Source organism: Manacus vitellinus, unplaced genomic scaffold (genome assembly GCF_001715985.3).
Source record: "Manacus vitellinus isolate BGI_N305 unplaced genomic scaffold, ASM171598v3 scaffold_0_pilon, whole genome shotgun sequence".
NCBI lineage: Eukaryota > Metazoa > Chordata > Aves > Passeriformes > Pipridae > Manacus > Manacus vitellinus.
In genome coordinates this window covers 36,028,403-36,048,046 of record NW_021938789.1, presented here as the reverse complement: position 1 = coordinate 36,048,046, position 19,644 = coordinate 36,028,403, and the positions used below count along the sequence as shown (strand labels likewise).

The 19,644-nt window shown below is 37.7% G+C and overlaps 1 protein-coding gene across 2 annotated transcripts in view; it reads left to right on the top strand.

Moving 5' to 3' along the window:
* The first annotated feature begins 4,161 nt into the window (after positions 1-4,161).
* Positions 4,162-19,644, top strand: part of RAPGEF2 (Rap guanine nucleotide exchange factor 2) — a 68,981-nt gene continuing 53,498 nt past the window's right edge. The window contains exon 1 of one of the 2 annotated variants that reach the window (XM_018082567.1): positions 4,162-4,534. In XM_018082567.1, coding sequence (XP_017938056.1) covers positions 4,481-4,534 — 54 coding nt within the window. In that variant the 5' untranslated portion in view covers positions 4,162-4,480. Of the gene's footprint in view, positions 4,535-4,875; positions 5,418-19,644 lie in introns of those variants that run through there. The other variant, XM_008933133.2, reaches the window with a different exon arrangement.

The window sequence follows — 19,644 nt, the reverse complement described above, 5'->3', positions numbered from 1 at the left end:
CAGATGATACATGCTGTTGAGATCTCTACCAATTTTTACCTTGAATTCAGAACTACTGTTTATGAATCCCAAAACCTATGGGTAGTCCAAGGATGTCCAAACATCTGTAGCTACCTTTGAAAGGTTTTTCAATGTTCTTATCTGGAACTCCTAAAGAGATACTAGGTTTCTTTATATAAATACAGTATTTTGAAAGCAGCAGGGACTTGTGCAATTTTTCCACATCAGGTTTATTAACATCTCACTTTAATAGTGTAGAAGTGTTTGCAAAAATGTCTTGCTTTTTTTCAAACTTTTAAGTCTAAGCAAGGAGTTCTTACATGGGTTTTGAAAAACACATGAACCCAAAGTTGCACATAGGTTTTTTATGAAGTGTGGGATCCATCCTAAGGTGATGAGGGAGCTGGCGAAAGAACTCGCCAAGCCACTTTCCATCATTTACCAACAGTCCTGGTTCACTGGGAAGGTCCCAGATGATTGGAAGTTGGTGAATGTCACGCCAATCCACAAAAAGGAGGACCTGGGAAACTACAGGCTTGTCAGCCTGACCTCAGTGCCTGGCAAGGTTATGAAGCAGATCATCCAAAGTGCAATCACACAACATCTGCAGGATGGACAAGGGATCAGAGCCAGTCAGCACAGGTTTAGGAAGGGCAGGTCCTGTCTGACCAACCTGATCTCCTTTTATGACCAGGTGACCCACCTGGTGGATGAGGGGAAGGCTGGGGATGTGTCTATCTGGACTTCAGCAAAACCTTTGACACCGTCTCCCACAGCATACTCCTGGAAAAGCTGGCAGCCCACGGCTTGGACAGGGGCACTCTGTGCTCGGTCAGGAACCGACTGGAGGGCCGGGCCCAGAGAGTGGTGGTGAACGGTGCTGCATCCAGTTGGTGGTCAGTCACTAGTGGTGTCCCCCAGGGACCAGTGTTGGACTAGTCCTGTTTAATATCTTTGTTGATGATCTGGATAAGGGGATTGAGTGTACCACTAGCAAATTTGCAGATGACGCCCAAGTTGGGGGGGCATGTTGATCTGCTGGAAGGCAAGAGGGCTCTTCAGAGGGACCTGGACAAGCTGGAGAGATGGTCTGATTCCAATGGGATGAGGTTCAACAAGGCCAAGTGCTGGGTCCTGCACTTTGGCCACAACAACCCTGTGGGGACAGAGTGGCTGGAGAGCAACCAGGCAGAAAGGGATCTGGGAGTCTGGATTAACAGCAGCTGAACATGAGCCAGCAGTGTGCCCAGGTGGCCAAGAGGGCCAATGGCATCCTGGCCTTTATCATTAACAGTGTGGCCAGCAGGACCAGGGAAGTGATTCTTCCCCTGTGCTCAGTACTGGTGAGGCCACACCTGGAGTGCTGTGTCCAGTTCTGGGCCCCTCAGTTCAGGAAGGATATTGAGGTGCTGGAGCAGGTCCAGAGAAGAGCAACAAGGCTGCTGAATGGACTGGAACACAAGTCCTATGAGGAGAGGCTGAGGGAGCTGGGGTTGTTTAGCCTGGAGAAGAGGAGTCTCAGGAGAGACCTCATCACTCTCTACAACTCCCTGAAAGGATGTTGTAGCCAGGTGGGGGTTGGTCTCTTCTCCCAGACAACCAGCAGTAGGACAAGAGGGCACAGTCTTAAGCTCTGCCAGGGGAGGTTTAGGTTGGATATTAGGAAAAAATTTTTTACAGAGAGAGTAATCAGACATTGAAATGGGCTGCCCAGGGAGGTGTTGGATTCACCGTCCCTGGAGGTTTTTAAGCTGAGATTGGATGTGGCACTTAGTGCCATGGTCTAGTAACCATGGTGGTGTTGGATCAAGGGTTGAACTTGATGATCTCGGAGGTCTTTTCCAACCCAGTCGATTCTATGAGTGTGATTTATACTTGTTTGTGAAATTTTCCAGGATATATTGTTGTGGTGTTTTACACTGATTTAAATACCATTCATTCTTCCCTGTAACCTATAACAATTCACTGTACTTCTGCTTTAATTATTTTTTATGAAATTTAATTTGTATCTAATTATTTTGTGAACTGATAATGGACAGTACATATGATTACACTGCACCACTCTACCTGGAAATGGTGGTATTGAGGAGGAAGGAGTAGGGAAATGGAATTGACCATTAATTTATTGAAATGGTTTTGACTTACAAATTGTTTGTGAGTGGTGTTTACTTCACCGAATTACATAAATGTCACTTTTCACATTTCGAATGTAAAGTAGCTTTTCTTCTATTTTGGAAACCACAAAGTTTTTGTCAGTCTTGATGCATGTGAACATCAATTAGACTTTGTCAAGTTGATAAAAATTTTTGCAATCATGTACAAAGTACTGACTTGATTTACTAACAGATGAGTAAGGGTGTATAGTATTGACCAGCATAAGTAGTAAGAAAGTGTTTCATATGAAATGGATTCAGTCGTGTTTTCATGTTACTCTTGAAGGCTTATGCCACAGAAACCTGGACTAGATTCTGGTTGGAAATATCAACTGATAGAGTGGGATGCATGTTGATAGTTATGTGTGTGATGAAGTTCAGAAAGTGGTATGCTGCTTTCCTGTGCTGGGAAGACATTTCACTTTTGGCAGAACATAATTTTTTTTCCTGACATGAGTATGAAATACCACACTCAAATTCTGCTCATGGTGTTAACTGCAAGGCCACTGAATCAGACTCAAGAGGTTTTTAATTACTTTGTCAACAAGTAGTATTTTTTAATTTTGTACTAGAGAGGGTTTGCCATAGCTTCCTAGAATGCATAACTTCTATTACTTCTGATCAACGCTTTATCAGAAAATTGATTGTACTCACCAGTAAACTGTTTTACAAGGCTTAAGCATAATTTAGCAATTTAAAATCATCTGTTAGTTGCAGTGGCACATTGCAAAGATTTTTTAAAATCCTAAACTAATTGTTATAATTGAATAACTTAAAGAATAACTTATCTTTTAGACTATACTACAAGACCAAGGGTACAAGTGTCATAAAACTCTCATAAATGTAAATATATTCAATTTAAAATATGTGCTGTGTATGAAACAATTTTCATAGAATAACTGCAAAAAATAGATTAGAATATTTCAGGGTGTTTTCTGGCTTTACTAAAATTAATTTCCACTAATTTTTATAACTTCATTTACTAGCAGTCATTGTCAGGAGTGAAAGAAATCAATGTGTAATCAACTAAACTCATTATTAGTGGACATGTAATTTGATGGAAGGCAGCTGCAGATTTTATGACATAGTATTCTGTAGTATCCATTTTTTTCCACTGTGTATTTATACCTGTGTAACAACTGTTAAGTCTTTTTTCTTCTGTTGTCCTTGTTAAAAAAAGACAACAACAACTTTGAAGTTATTTTTAGGTCAGGTGGTCTCTGCTTTTAAAGAATGTGTTGTGAAGGTGTTATAGAGAACTTTACTAAAGATGAAGCCTGATGGAAGAGTACCATGTTCCTGGCTTGGTCAGTCCTCTGTCAAGTGGTACAAACTCATGACTCTCAAGAGGTACATTGTATAGTGCTAACTGTTTATTGCTTGAGCATGGTCCCTGATTGCATTTCATTTTGACTCCTCTGCAGTGTGATTTTGCTTGTATAATATGAGAAGTGGTGTAGTGTAAATGGGAGTGACTGGGGAAATTTCTAAGTTTAAGACATAGTTACAGTCTGAGTGGAGAATTATAAACGCCATATGTGTGTCAATCTCTTCCACAACCTGTATCCCCATGTGTTTTCAGTGGAAACTTTATATTCACTGTGCAAGGAGAAGCAGGCGCTGTATTCAGAAAGGCATGAAACGGTGTGTTAAAAGGTTCTGGATATTTACCTCCCACAGCCCGTGAATGGATGTCTGTGGCCTGTGTAGCAGCGAAGCTGCTGAAAATCTGAGAGAGCTCATCAAGTGCACTGTTTATAAATACGTGATAACAATGTTTACACCTCTGCAGGAGCATTCTTTTGCAGGGGGTGGAAAGGGAGGTGATATCTCTGCTTTAGCATTGTCTTCTTGAAAAGTCGTGTTCAGTTCAGGATTTGGCGAGGTAAACGTGGGTCCTCATTCCCACCCTGACTTCAGTGATATTCTTAGGAGCCAGCAGCAAACGGATCCCTCCCCTCTGGGGATGCCTTGATCTTCCGAGGCTGATACCAGACACAGGCAGGAGCTTGCTGTTTTATCTGCATTGTCCATCTCTACCTTAATGAGTGAAACAGTTAAGTATCGGAGGGGGCGAGCCTCAAGGAATGTGTCTTCCATTTAACTCGAATATTTCGGTGGATAAAAGGAGAGGGAGGGAGAGTTGAGAGAGAGAGAGAGAGAGAGAGAAATGCACTTACATCACTCGAACTGCATTGAGTGTGTGCCTGTGTGCAGGTTAAGAGACAGACTTCAGTGTCTTTGCTTTCTGCAGGAAGCAGCAATGCCGTTTGTATCCTAAGAGGAATTTTTTATTTAGAAAAGGAAGCATTCTTTCTACCCAGGAAATGGCTTTCCTTGTGCGTTGCTATGCCAACTGCCTGCAGCCATGGTCTTCCAAAGTAAGCACAATAACGTAATTATATTGGCGTATTGCATTCAGACTCATGATTCTCTGGGTTTTTGTGTGTAATTGTGTTGTATTTTAGTTGCTGACTCTTTGGGCGGTAGAAGTGCTTGTCTTGATTGCGAGGAACAGGCATCATAAAATTAAATGTCCATCAATGTCATGCTGCTGAGATTAATTGTGCAAACTTGGTTAGCTGAGTGAACAGAGATCACTGGTCACTACTCTGTCAGCATCATTAGCAGTCAGGGGAGGAGGTCCCTATTCGTGTGCGCTGCCCTGATTTTGGGGGAGTGGAGGGTAGTGGTGGTGGGGAGGGGGGAGGCTGCATGTGTGAGTGTGTGTGATTGCAAATGAAACAGGAGTATTAACAATGCTTGGCTGAGTGCTGGAGGCTGATTCCTGCACCCTGACTAATATAATACTGTATTAAGCCTTTTTGAGGGAGCCTCTGTGCAGTCAGCCATTTTAGCTTTTTTTCCTCCTTTTTTTTTTTAGCTTCCCTTTCCTCAGGCTCAGGGAATGATTTTCTTCCTCTGAATGGATGCTGGATATGTAGGGTTTCATCAGGCTCTGTACATCCTGACATGCTTAGACTTTCAGTGTTACAAAAATGGAGACTAACGCTGTCATTCGGGTTGCTGCTCTGCACTACAAGTGCGAGGAGGGGTTTGAGCTTACCAGTGGTGACACTTTTAGCTCCAGCTTGGCTTCACCCCCTCCGCTGCTTTTTAATTTAATGCTGTAGAGGGTGACTTGCCATCCATAAGAAATTGGTACATGATGTGTAAATTCAGTTCAGCTTATGTTTCTTCATTATGAAACCACTTGCAATCCCAGCTAACCATGGAGTTATGGGCCAGCAGGAGAAACACTCAGTAAGTATTGCAAATTCTGTTTGTTCTATCAATAACCTGTCACAGGCAAACTGCATGGAGATTGAAACTGCTTGTCGTCCTGCTCATGGGCTTTCTTGCTTGTGAATTTAACAGCGGGTTTGGAGGGAAAGCTGTACCTGTGGCATTAGGGTCGGTGGCTGTATTTAAAATTGTTTTTAGCTTAGAAAAGACAACTCTGTAGGTTCTTTTTGAATGTTAAATGTACTGAAAAAATGCTGACATACTTTCATTGGGCAGGAAGCTGTGAGCATTCAGTTAAAATCCCTATGCATTTGTTAAAACTTTAAAGAAATATGTAAGCTGTATAGTGATATAATTGTAGGTGTTGATAAGAATAGATTTATTCTGTCTAGTGTATGGTACTAGTGGACTGTTGCCTTGTAGCATGGCGTTTAACATCTGTGATACACTTATGCTGAAATTGCAGAAACTGTTAGTAAAACATGGAATGAACAAAAGGCATAAGTACTGATGCTTTCTAATTGATCCCATGAGTCAGCTACACCTTTGTCATGCTTTAATCCCATAGGCTGCCTGTGTTTATTGTTTGGGAAAAATGCATTCATAAGCAGAAGAGCAAACATTATTTAACAAGGCCTCAGGTGTCAGGAATTAGAAATTTAGGTTTTGCATGACAAAAAGGTTCTGTAAGTTTTATAAGAATCTGTAGATTCTTATTGCTCAGTTAAAATGTTTAAATCTTCATGCTGTATTTTATATGGCTCACTATAATTTTAATCTTACAATTTGTTTCTTGAAAATATATTTATATATATATATGTTCTGTGCATACTCTATGTTAGAATGTGCATGGGCATGTGTACAGTGTGTTCTGAATATACAGCTAAGAATTGGAAATATTAGGAAGAGATGATAGCAGAAACTTTTTGAAGGAGGAACGTTTTTTCCAAGAATTCAGTTCTAATGGTGTAGAAATACAGAAAGTAATCTAGCTATGTTTCAGAATGTGTCCAGTGGATTTTTCTTATGCAAGTATCAAACGTATCACAGTTTCTTGTTGTAGACTGTTTTGTTCCTTTCCCTTTTTAATTGCATTCTAAGGGAGTTCATGTTACCAAACCATTTGGTGTTCATGAAATATTTAGAACTGAATCTAAAAAAAAGAAAAAAAAAATCTCCTTCTGAAACTCAAGTACCGAAAAAGGTGAAATAGAATAGTATATCTTGAATTTGCAAATAGGAATAAAATGAGAAAGCTGCATGTGTATTGGTTTTTCCTGATCTTTCTACTCTCGAAAGAGTGTTGATGAAAAGTTCTAGATTGACTAGGGTAACACAGCAAGTCTAAGTGATATGAAATAACTGCTTATATACAAAGGAAAAAATTAAATTAGCACAAGCTGTCATATTTTAGTTGTATTACTTTGAATTACTTAAATCACAGAGATGGACTAAAATGTAGGAGTAGTAAAATGGAAAAGGTCAAGGTATTGCTTTACAAAAAGTTAGTTTACCTTAAGAAATGTCCCCATCTATGCAAGAGAAAGAAATCATACTTTGACGTAGGGCTGGCACGCAGTTGCAGATTTTGCAATAAGCAAAAAACATAGTTTAGAGATTATACAGAAGTTTAAACTGTTAGTACACAATGTAGCTCAACAAACCCCACCATTTTGGCAATGAAACTTTTCATGCTTGTTCATCAGGTAGATGTTATTTCCCTTGGAAAGTGGAACTGAAATTGTTGGTAGAGAGGGAAGGGAAGCTTGGAGTTTCAAGGTATACAGACTTTGTCTTGCTTTGCCTAAATGGAAAACTTACTGAATTCATTATTTCTGGTAACTAGTTATTTTCATGTTATTATGTTCCCAGAATCCTAAATATTTTATTGATATCTGACTCAATCTTTTTACAAGGAAAGAGGCTTAATTACTTCTCTGACATCCCCACGGTTTGATTTGCTGGGACAATATAAAACTGAATGCAAAAATCTCCTGTGCAAGGTTTCACAAAGTTCTGTGAATTAGTTTTAGTTGATGCTGTTATATCTTAATTTCACAGTATTTTAGTCAGGGAATGAGGTATAAGGTTTAAATCTACTGTTCTGTGAAAATGGTATGCAACCTGACCATTATGTTAATCATGGTGAAAATTGAGAGAGGAGGAGTAAAAAAACTCTTGCATTTCCTATGTTGTTTAATATAAAAAATAAAATTAGTGGCATCAATCAATTGTACTGGTCTTACATGCCTCATATTTTGTAAATTGAAAGAGTTTGAAGCAGTTTGAAGCTACAGATACCTATCTGAAAGTGAAGTGGATCTGTGGGTGATGTTCCTTGATACACAACTGTTGTCATCTGTTTAATAGGGAGGAAAGGTATGCTCTGGGTGAAAGATGGCAGAGAAATGAAAGCTAGATTGTTGCAAAAATAGTTGTGCTTAGTTCTTTTATTTAATGTGCTTAACCAGATTTCATGTAATTCATGGAATCTTAGAATGGTTTGGGTTGGAAGGGATGTTAAAGATCATCTAATTCCAACTCCCCTGCCATGTGGGCAGGGACACCTTCCACTAGACCAGGTTGCTGAAAGCCCCATCCAACCTGTCCTTGAACACTTCAAGGGATGGGGCATCCAACACCTCTCTGGGCTTCTTCAGTAGGTTCATTCTGTTTGGCTGTGTCCTTGTTGGTTGTAAGAGTCCTCTCAACTCGTTTTGTAGTGCTTTTGTTATAATTTTCCTAATCTTAAATTTTAGGAAGATGAATGATGTATCAATAAATGTTACTTTGTGGATGTTGAAACAACAATCTCTTGAAAAGCTTTACACATTGCATCTTATATCTACTTTATTATGTGAAAACAATCACATGAAGGTCTAGAGCATAAAGGTTCCTGTGGTAGGCTTGGACCTTTTAAAGTGTTAGCTTTCTATCTAATTTCTCCTTTTCATCTTTGTATATGTTGTTTGTAGGAACTTTTCTCAAGGTCAACTAAAAACAAAATTAAAAAATTGACAGGTATAATGGCTTTTAAAAATGTGACTTGAGATACATAGTTCTTTTATGACTGTGTAATGATTAACAACTCATGAATTGCAGAGTACATTGGAATGACTTATGGACAATCTGTAAGAAAGTGTAAGTTCTATTTTTACTTTGGGTGTAAAAGAAATAAAGTCTGCTAATAAAGGATAAGTTTCACTTCCAGCCCAGTGACTCTTCTTTAGTGATCATGAAGGTACTGCAGTCTTTTGATGTGCTTGACCTGTCTTGAATTACTGAAAAATATTGAAAGCAATATCTCAAATTTTTGGGTCGTTCTTACCATATTTTAGTTCACAAAAATTTGTGACTCTCACTCCTAGAAAAGAGAGGGGAATAAGTGGTATTTTGAGGAAAAGTCTTGAGTGAGAATTGTTCAAATATGGTTATTTTAGTTTCATGTATAGTAAGTGTACTGGTTGGCATACTTTCCTAAGAAGTGTAGACCTATACAAAATAAATATAATTTTCTATTACTGGAAGAGATCATTGGTATTTTTTTGTAAAAAATGTAACCTGATATAGTTATTTGTCCTTTGAGTGAGCATCACACATCACTAATAAGACATGGGAAGGAGACGTGGTATTGTGATCAGATGGCTACAGTTGGTAAGCTTTTATAAATTTGTATAAATATATCTGGAAAAAATAGATGTATGAAAAAACTCTGGCTAGGTAGTAGTAACCTATTAGCTGCTGTAGCTGCTGGTGGGTTGTGATTTTGTTCATCTTAATGGATTATGTTGCACTGGGACTTGATACAGACTTTCTTCTTTTGTTGTTAGGCACCTTTATTTTTAGCAGAAACCAGATTTCTAATTTGGCCCTTTCTGATTATTCCTTTCCTTTTAATTAGTGTATTTTGAAGAAAAGTTATCTTCTCTGAAGACCAATAAGGGGGTTGTAGGTTTTTTCATGTGACTAGAAATAGTATTTCAGCCCTTTATAGGTGCGTTACGAAAGTCTTTAATTATGTGACTGCAAGATTCATCTCAAGATGGATAGCTCTAATCTAATGAGCAGCTGTTTGATATTTTGGGCTAGTTTCATTGCTCAAAAGGCTAGTTTGTGTTTATGGTGTAGTATTCAAGTTTTACTTAGAAAACAAAGGCATAAATATTTTTCTTTTCTGTGATTTTTTAAGATGCTCGTAACTACAGTGTTCTTGCAATTCATTAAAGATTGTGGGGGAGGCATCTTAATTTTTCAGGTAGGTCTGCTGAAGGAAATCTTTGGCAAAACATAAGGACAGAATTTTGAGAACTTAAGATGCTTATTTCTCAGCATAGGTAGATCTTAGTAAGCATTCAAAGAATGGATTTTGTTACTTGAATTTTTGTGTATTGTCGCAGTTCAGGCACCCGCACCCTAATGATCATATAAAACATTGGTTTTAAGTGACTTGTCTGGCATACTACCAGAGATCTGTGGTATACCCTGGCTAAATTCCTATTCTCCAGGATAACATTTAACTGCAAATTTTTCCAAAAGCTTATAAATGGCAGAATTTAGGTCATTTCATAGGAGTGACAGTGTGACTGCATTTAGAGACCTGGAGAGATGGCAATGAAAGTATCCTTGGCAAATAGAAGATGTCCTGCTATCTTTCTGTTATGGTTTCAAGGCCTGGGGATTGCACAACATATTTAAAGGTGAGAAAGAAAAGAAAAAAAAAAAAAGAAAACCCACTAAACCACAACCAAAAAGGCTGCCACCTATATGTATATTCTGTGTGTGTGCAAAATATTGCCTTCTCTACCTTCTCAAGAAGTAGCTAAAATTTCTTCAGGTCAGCATGGACAGTTGGTAAAGATTGCACAGTAGGGCATTTTTAGCAAGTTTATGGGGTAGGAGAGTTTCAGACCTCACAATGAGAACTGGGAGATTACCATGATCAGTATTATGGTTCTGGTTTGTGTTCTGAAGTGGCCAAATCTGTTGGAGTGTTTGCAGAGTGCTATTTATGATGGTACATACTGAAATGTGGTATTTATAGTCACAATGCAGATGTGAACCTGAAAAGGAAAGTCAGCTTCTTCCAAAATGCTATTTCGAGACCGACAGACTGAAGCTATTTATTATTCCTGAGTTGTTGGCACTCCTGCCTGATCTTCAGATGTACTGAAATCTAGCTGAAATTGAGTGCTGCTGATACGCAACAATTGAAAAAAAAGAGAAAATCATCCAAGCAACCAAAAATCCCAAACATCAAAAGAAGCAAAAAATCCTAAATCCCTTAAGTTACAGTTGGTTTGCTCCCAATTCTATGAGTTAATAAAAAACATAGGAATAAGAGAAACTTTAAAAAGCAGAAGATAATGTGTTGTTGTTCAGTAGCATAAATTAAAAATACCATGGAATTCATATGCATGTTGAGTAGCATGAAGTTCATTGTAACTAGAAGCAAGCACTAAGGGAATCCTATGCCTCAGTATCTCAGGTTGATTATTTCACCTGCAAAATAATTGCACTCCCTTGCTGAATACTGGCTCAAGGGTTTTATATACTTATGCTGGTACTTAAACAATTTCCAAGTGATGTAAACTTAACAATTTACCAAATGAAACTGTAAAAATATTCCAGTGAGATGAAGTAAATTAGGTTTTTGGAAACTTCATTTTTAATTATCTAAGGCAAGGGATCTCAGATAGTGATATGTAAAGAAATACGTAATTTATAAGAGGATTAGAAAACGCTGTCAGCTGTGCTGATTGTTTTTACAGTCATGATTGTCGCTGCTGCTGGTACTACCAGTATGCAAAAGTGAGGGGAAGTGTCTCAAGTTCTGTATCTGCTGCTGAGATGACCTGAAGCTCATCTGCAAAATACTTGATAACTTCACAGGTGGTCTGTAAAATCAATGAAATATCAAGAGATAACCAAAATGATTTAAGAATATGAGCATTAGGAACATGATTTCTAAATTTTAAACTAGAATTTTATAAACATTTAGGCTATATTCAGACCATCAGCAACCTGGAATAATGATGCTGATGCTGAAAACTCTTAAATATAATTTTTTTTAAGGTTATTTAAAGTTTGTTTTTCTTCAACTATCTTACATATTTTTTATTTCTTGTTGGATTCTAGGCTTTAAATTGTTACAAATTAGCCCTTAACAGCATCCTTGATGTTTGAAACACTGAACTAATTTTACTAACCCCCTTCAGGAATACACAGTAGTGTGATTTTTGTTTGACTAAAAAAGAGATAAGATTTTCAGGTTCTCAGGATTATTTTATTAAAATCTGATTTTTATTTTTGATATCTTAGTTGCAACAGCAGATCTATTACCAGACTAGTAATTCTTTTCACTTACTATTACTGATGAATTCTTGTTAGCAATTTCTAAACTTTAAAATTAATAGAAGTAATACTACTAGAAAGAAAAAACCCAAACCCTTTGATAGGGTATTTCCGGAGTTTGTGCAGGTGAGTGTAATACTAAACCATTTTTTCCCAATATTCTTTATTGCCAATGGATGAGAAATAGAGTTAATATTAAGTATTTGAGAAACATGAAATATTAATGTCTTGAGATTTACCCTTGACCAAAGAACCTTGTACATGTCACATTTCATTTTCAATATTGTATTTAAGAATCTGGTAGCTGTAGTGCAACAGAGGTGTGGGATAACCCCTGCAGGTCTGCAGTGTTTTTAGGATTCTAACCTCTGCATCCTTAACCTATCAATCTGTTACTGAAATGTTACTGGCACTTGTATGGTATCCCAGAATTGAATGGTTGGTGGTTATTCCAGTTTTGTCAGCTTGCCAGTAGTCTTTGCTGTTCATTTTGAGGTGGTGATGATTCAACTGAAAGCCATGGGATGCATAAACTGTGCTGAAGGGGTCTCTGCTCAGTGGGTTACTTGTGAAAGCTGATCCTGTGCCCAGAAGCTGGAATTTATAGGAGTGTTTATCATTCCTTCCAAACCCCTTGTTTGTATGGGGATATGAGAAGGGCGGATCAAGGACAACAGATTGCAATGCTTTTACGTGAGTGATATCGAAGGTAAATAGCTTTACATTATAATAGCACCTGACACAAATAGTGCTGCTACTTAGTCCCTAATACATCTGAGATGTACAGGTAGAGCTATTGCCTCATTTTATATTATTTTTTGCTTGGGAAGGATTGAGGATCACAACATTTGGTGAAATAACTGGAAGACAGGAAATTTTGTGTATATGTTGGTTCTAATTTACTCTTGTGATGCTGGACTTGGTTATTAGACTAGCAAGATTCTGGTAATTCTGGTAGCAAGAGTGTGGTCCTTTTGGGCAAAAGGCTGAATCTGTCTTTTTGGGTTGCTCTCACTGCAAATGTGAAGCTTGCTACCATGAACCAGTGTTACAGTGTTTAGCTAACCTGGCATTCTCTACTTGACCTAAACCTTAAGCTGCTCAAAAGCTAAAAATAAGGGCATCAGTCTTTTTTTGATCACTGGTCTCCATTGCAAATGTTGGAACAGAAAATCCTGGCATATTTAGTTCCCTTTTCGTGAAAAGTGAAAAAGGATTTTCCTGAATGGGGAGTAACCTGCTAAACCTCCCAGCTTTGGGGTGGGTAGTTTTCTAGCCTGTGTTACAGGCAGTCAAGTTGATGTTTCCTGTAATGTGCTGTTCCTACCGACACCTGTCTGGAACACCTTAAAAAGGCATCAAATAATTTGATCTGCTACAAATTTCAATAGTTCCAGTCCTTTATAGTGTATGCAGTGTGACTACCCTTCCTTAAATTCATATGGGCTTTCTAATTTTCCTTATATTTCTTCTGAGTTCCAGTTTAGTGACTACTGTAATTGACAGCAGAAAGCTCTGAACCATTTGACAAAACGTGAAGATTTTTACTTTGAATGTGAAGATGGTTGTGACTCCCTACACTCAAATGTATCCATATCTCCATGGCATTTGCAGCTCTTAAACAGAGGTGACAATTCTCCTTTGGTCTGGGAATATGCAAACTGGTTTAACACCAGCCTTCTCTTTCAGTCCCAGTTTCTCAGTTGGATCAAGAGCCAGTTACTTTTCAAAGCAGAGGAAAAGGAGGCTTGTGAGTTAGAATACAAAGAAGTGCAAAGTATTACATTATAGCTATGTTTAGTATCTGTTAATAAGCTAACAAATGCTGTGGCAATCATAAAATGTAGCTTCATGTAGCCCATGTAACTTTCTACGTGTAGGTTACTTATTTCAACTGTCCCAGGTTTGGTGACTAAATGCCAACTTTTAGTAACTGTAATGCATCCTCTTGGTAACTGCAGTTACCTGATCTTCAGAGGTATAGGGACAGCCAGCAATGGTGTTGTAAACCCAGACAATAACACGGTGGTCAAATTCCTCAACCTGTGATTTCTTTAACTCAGTCTATAAATATTGCCTTGTTTTATCTGACTGTAGCCTGTCAGCTTGCTTGCTTACAGCAATAGATGCTGTCTGCTGGGTCATTTGGACAAACAGACCAGGTAGGATTTATTAGTTTATGGCTTGACTCCAAACTATGACCTTGCAAGTAAGAAAAATGGATTCAAGCTTTCTTCTTTTCTTCCTCTTCTGAAGAATGATTTTATAAAAATGATGTTTTGCTATTTTGTAGGTCTCCCTTTGTGTGTGTAGTCATGTTGGCTTGTTTTATAGTTAAAAATAGGCTTTTACTGTTCTGTGCTGCCGTTATTCCTGCAGAGGCAAGAGAATGGGAGCTGGGTTGTGCTCTTAGGACTCCATCCATAGCATTGTTTCCTCAATGCCCTTCTGCTGCTGTGTGCCTGCCAGCCTGCTGAATGCTGTAGGAGTCGCATGAGTGTCAGGAAGGTCTAACGTGGGATGATTTGAAAGAGAATAGGAATGCCTGAAAAAGACAATATGGCTGCAGAACTGGACTATAAATTTAATATTGGTAGTGGGATCAATGGCTTGAAAATGAGGTGATGAAGGACATTGTACCTGAATGTATTTGGTCGTGGTTGGGAAAAAAAATATTTTGGGAAATCTAAACTGATTTTGGGAATTATTTCTTAGTTAGCTTTATCCTAGGTTTGCTGAACCATCAGCCCTGTTCTCATCTTAACCCAATTGGATTTTTTGGGTTCTGGATTTGTTGGGGTTTTTTTGGTTTGTTTTTCTTACATGTAAGGAGCTAAAGGTTCTTCAAAACATGCACTGTACACTCTTTATCTTTGCTGCTTCACTGATCAAGGTACAGCTTGACCTCTAAATCTTAATGTATTCCTGATAACAAGCTAGGAAAAAAAAAGCAGCCCATATTTTCCAAATAGTTGGCAGGCAGTAGCTCTTTACTCTTCTAGATTGCTCAGGAAAGAACCAGATGTTAGATTTGGATGTGCCTCCCTGGCGTCTTTGCATTTCAGTCTTGACCCACATCACCAGTGGATTTTCAGCTAGGTTTTTTGACCTTTGAATAAGAAGCTGACTGTAGAGGGGTTTTGTTTGAAATACACATAAATAATGTAGAAGGATCTTTTTTATATTGTCCTTGCTTTTAACAAACCAAGAGGAAAATGAAAATGCATGGATTTATGGATTTTGAAGCCTTTGTAAAATGTGGTACTTAAATAATTAACTCTGTCTGGAAATGGTGGTTCCCTGGATTTTTTCCTTTTTAAGGCAACAGAGAAGACTCATACTAATTCCTTTAAAAGTGAAGCTGTTCACAGCTGTATGTGCAGACTAAAAACCAAACTAAAATGAAAACAGTTTCTTTTAATAACTGTGAAAGTCTGTATGCTAGTGTACCTCTCTTTGCCTGCTGATGTTTGACTTCTGCAGACATTTTCTGTTGTCTGACTCCAGGAGTTTCTGTCCTGTTCAGTCTTGCTTGTTTTTAAATTAGTAGGTTCTTACAGTTGATAAAATTGTTGTTGGTGGTGGGATTTTTTCCAGTTTTATGAGAAGATTAGAGACTTCTTGCATTTCAGGGCAAAGGATTTTGGAAATTTCCATTTAGCAGAGATTTTCCAAGGTCCCTGAATACAGCTACTTTTCCTATAAATGGGTACTAAAGTGTAATTTCACAAACAGTGACATGCATCTCAGCAGCAGGATACAGAAAATCTAGTTATTTACTTCTTTCCTGTTAAAGGAAGAGGTTGTTTAGACACTTAAATGTCACTCCTACACCTGCAACTTCCAGTAGTATTGTACATTACTATTATTTCTGTGATGATGGTACCCAGGGAGAACTAAATTTAGAAATGCCTGAATTAGAGTAATATGATTTTTTTTTTTTTAAGTGGAGGCTCAATGTTCCAATTGGGATTTTATTCAGTTAAGCATCCAGAGATAACATGTTTAATGCAGTAATGACTAAAATGTCTACCACTTTTATGAAAGAAAGTAACTTTCTAAATCTCTTGCACCATGTGTTATAGCAAAGTCCATTGCAGTGCTGCCATGAATCTGTGGTTGACTTGACTCTCAGATTATCTGGTTATTGCAAGGTGACCTAATGCAGTAGGTGATGTAAATGCACACATCCTGAGTCTCTAAAGCTTATCTTCTGGTAGGTGGGAGAAAAAAGATGAATGTCACTAATTGTATCTATAGAATCAGCTTCAGTTATTGGCCCTAGTATTTCAAGCTGATTTCTGTATTGCTTACTTTTCTGCAGCTTGTCAATCTGTAATGTAAAATCTTTTCCTAAATAAACACCACTGAAATATTTCATGGTGTCAGTAGAATATATAAGTTGCTGCATGGATTGTGTTTTTAGTATGCTGTTGACTCAAGGCAGGAATATAAGGGATGCTTTAAACTCTGTTTGCACAGACACAAATAGATAAATTTCTGGAAGTGACATCTGAATGTCAGCATCTTGAGCAGAATAACATGGGGCTTCAATTGAAAATGCCTCCTTACTCTAAAGCAACCCTGATTTTAGCAGGATCCATATGGAACCTTCTTGTTTTGCTTGTCTTGTATGTTGTTGTGGACATTTGTAAAAATTAGGTGATTTAAAAAAAAAAAAGGGTGAGAGGCTAGTGGAACTTGACATTAGATGTTATAGTTTTGAGTAAGTGCCACTGGGACTACAAAGAAAAGGTCTACAGGTTGTTTCAAAATTCAGTGGAGATACTATTAATATAAAAGATTCTTCTATGTTGATATTTGTAAATAATTTTAAATGGCTTTGCACAGTGGTTGCTGCACTGTGCTCCAGAATTCAGAGAACAGCTTAGCTTTTCCTAAAAGGTCCTTGACAAAAAAGAAGAAAATGGTCCTTTACTTTTTCCCTTCCTATGATCACAGTGAGCACAACTAGTAGGTCTTTTGCCCCAACTAGTAAATATTTATACTAGTTCAAAGAAGTTGGGATCTTGTTCTGTGTGACAGAATAGAAACTCTGAAGGTATTAGAAATGCATGATGGCACATACAGTTTTAAAAGCTTGTGTCAGTGTGAAAAAATTTCATTAGTTTTCTTTGACTGCCATGTGAGGAAAAGTGTAAAATAATGTAGCAAGCAAAGCCGGGGCTGTTACAGCAACATTCACTGCTGCTGTATTGCCATCGCATGAGTACAGTTGCACTTTCAAAACTCATAAAGTACTAAAGCTGTTTGACTAGTAGTCATGTTAGTATAGTGCTAAAATATCATAGATATGGTAAAATCATACTATTTGAAGATTTTGCGACATTATCATGTATAAAGGGAAATGCTTGTCATTTAAAAATATTTTGAGTTCTTGTTGCTGTGCTATTTTTACATTATCCAGAAAATTAGCAAGACTTACCTGTATTACTCTGTAGTGCAAATATGAAACCTTTTTACTCTCTCTGTGAAGTATTATCTATAAAGATCTTTTTAAGTAATATTTTTTTAAATTCACCTTACTTTGAAATTTACATCATCCCCATTTTTAAGCAAAATCAATTGCTTCTTATTTGCCCAACTTTTTTATTAATTTTGTGTCGTTGTTTTAAAATACTCATTATTGTGCAATTAGCGATCTCAAAACATTGATTATGGTGATACATTTTTGCTTTATATTAAAGAATGCTACAATCAGATTATTCTTGAAAACAAGATTTAGCAAGTGCTTTGATGTCCACTTGTGTGTTGAGATATTCATCTTGTAATGTTGCAGTTCTTTTTTGGTTGTTGTTTTTTGTTTGGTTGTTTTGTTTTGCGGTTTCTTTTTTTGGTTTGTTTGAGGTGAAGTAAAATGTGCATCTTTCATTGTTAGACAGGGAAAATAGAGGAAACTTGCACCCACTTTTCTCCTGAACTACTCCTTGATGCTATAAAGCAAAGATAATGCTTTAGTTAAAACTCCAAGGGTGGCATTGACACGACTGCAGCCATCAGACTTCAAACAAAATTTTCATTTAATTGCTTGTGAATAGTCCTGTCTCTCTTTAAATTTTCATAACATTTTCCTTCAGTTAATCTGGTATTTTATAGAGGCAAGAATCAGTCTACAAATGGAAATCTCCAATTTTTGCATCTGTACACAGTAGCTCCCTATATATCTATATCTTTAAAAAATTTACCTTGGAAGTGTACAGAATACTTAGGTGTCTACAAAGAAGCAACCGAGAAGAAAATGTTATCATGTTGATTTTTGTCTTTTTTCCTCCTTTAGTTAGTCTGCTTCTGAATGTTAAGTATATAAAAGAACAGGCACACTTCAGATTCTTTTGCTTGAAGGAGTGACATGGATCTGGAAGGGAGTTTCTGGGTCACTGCTGTTACACACTGTTGTGCAGCACACTCATAACTTGGCTCGGCTTCAGTTTGAAAGCCGCCTCTGCCACAGATCCTGTGGAGTCTGGTTTCTAGAATCTCTGTGGTTCATTAGAAAGCAGCCTTTTTTCAGCTTCCTGCTTATTAGGCTTCACACCTGTATTGCCTTTTACTGGAGATATTTCTTTTCCCTCCTTTCTATTTCTGGATAGTGCTCATACCCGCTCTCAGTGGGGGCTGAAAAAACCCTGCTCTTCCTGCACTTTCTCAAATGTTGTTTTTTCTTCTTATAGTCCTGATAGTTCTTCTCTCACTCTCTGTGAGAGAAGCCCATCTTTATTTAAAACATACAGCTGGGACTGTGTGCAACTTTTCCAAATAAGGTCCCTGCTGGGGTCATGGAGAAGAGCCCAGAACTGTATTTCTGAAGGATTCATGCTGTGATCTCATTGGGTTCTCCTTCTGCTGCATCACCTGAACAATTCAGTCACCTTCTAATCAGCTGATACATGGAAACCTTTTCACAGTCATTTCTGACAGGGAAGTTCCCAGGCTCTTTGTTTTTGTCTTAAAGTGCATGCTTTCATATCATCATCTACTGCATTGTGTTTCTTTTACTCCAAGTAGGAGTCATCATATGCTCACAGAAGTGTCCTGCTTATCTCTTCTATCAACAGTGTCTTATTGCACTGTGACACCAGCAGGTTTTATCAGCACCTTTGGTTTTTTCCCTCCACTTGGAAAGAGGGGAGTTCTAAGATATTTTCTGTATCCATAATTTTTCATATCCCATCTTTAAAAAAATAACACTTACTTGAGTAGCCCTTAAATTAATTTATTCTAGAATCAGTTCACTTTGGTTTCTTTTACTTTCACTTTTCTTTCACTTTTGGTTTCTTTTGTAAGTTAGTTCAGTGCAGTAAAATTCAGTGCTGTAGTTCAGTAGTGAACTGCAGTAATTCACATTGACTGGCTACAGTTCAAAATTGAGCTATCACCTCGTGAATGTTTGAAAAACTTAATCAAGTTTTGGTAGATTGGCTAGAATGCTGTAATCATGAAGTATTCTGTGATCAGGTATAAAAAAAACACCCAACAGCAACACATGGTGTAAGAATGCTCTACTGATGGGAGAGCTTCAACGGTTGGAATTGTAGACATATCATAGATCTTTGCTTTAAACCATCTAAGATGTGCCCAGAATATATGTTTTCACCTTTGGGTTAAACTCTCTACTTCTTTGTAGTGGTTTCCAATTCTGAGTGCTACCTTAAAGCTGGAAATAAAATCTGTCTGCAGGTGCCATCAGTTTTACCCCTGCTGGTGTAATTGCTTTTTATCATCCCTTGTGTCCACTTGTGAGACTGCTACGTGAGAAACACCAAATGAGTCTATGTGTGAGGTATACATGAGAATTCTGTTATTTATTTAAAATATTCTGTAGGATTTAGAACATCTTGCTTGAAAATGTTTGAATTAACATTTCCTGTAAACA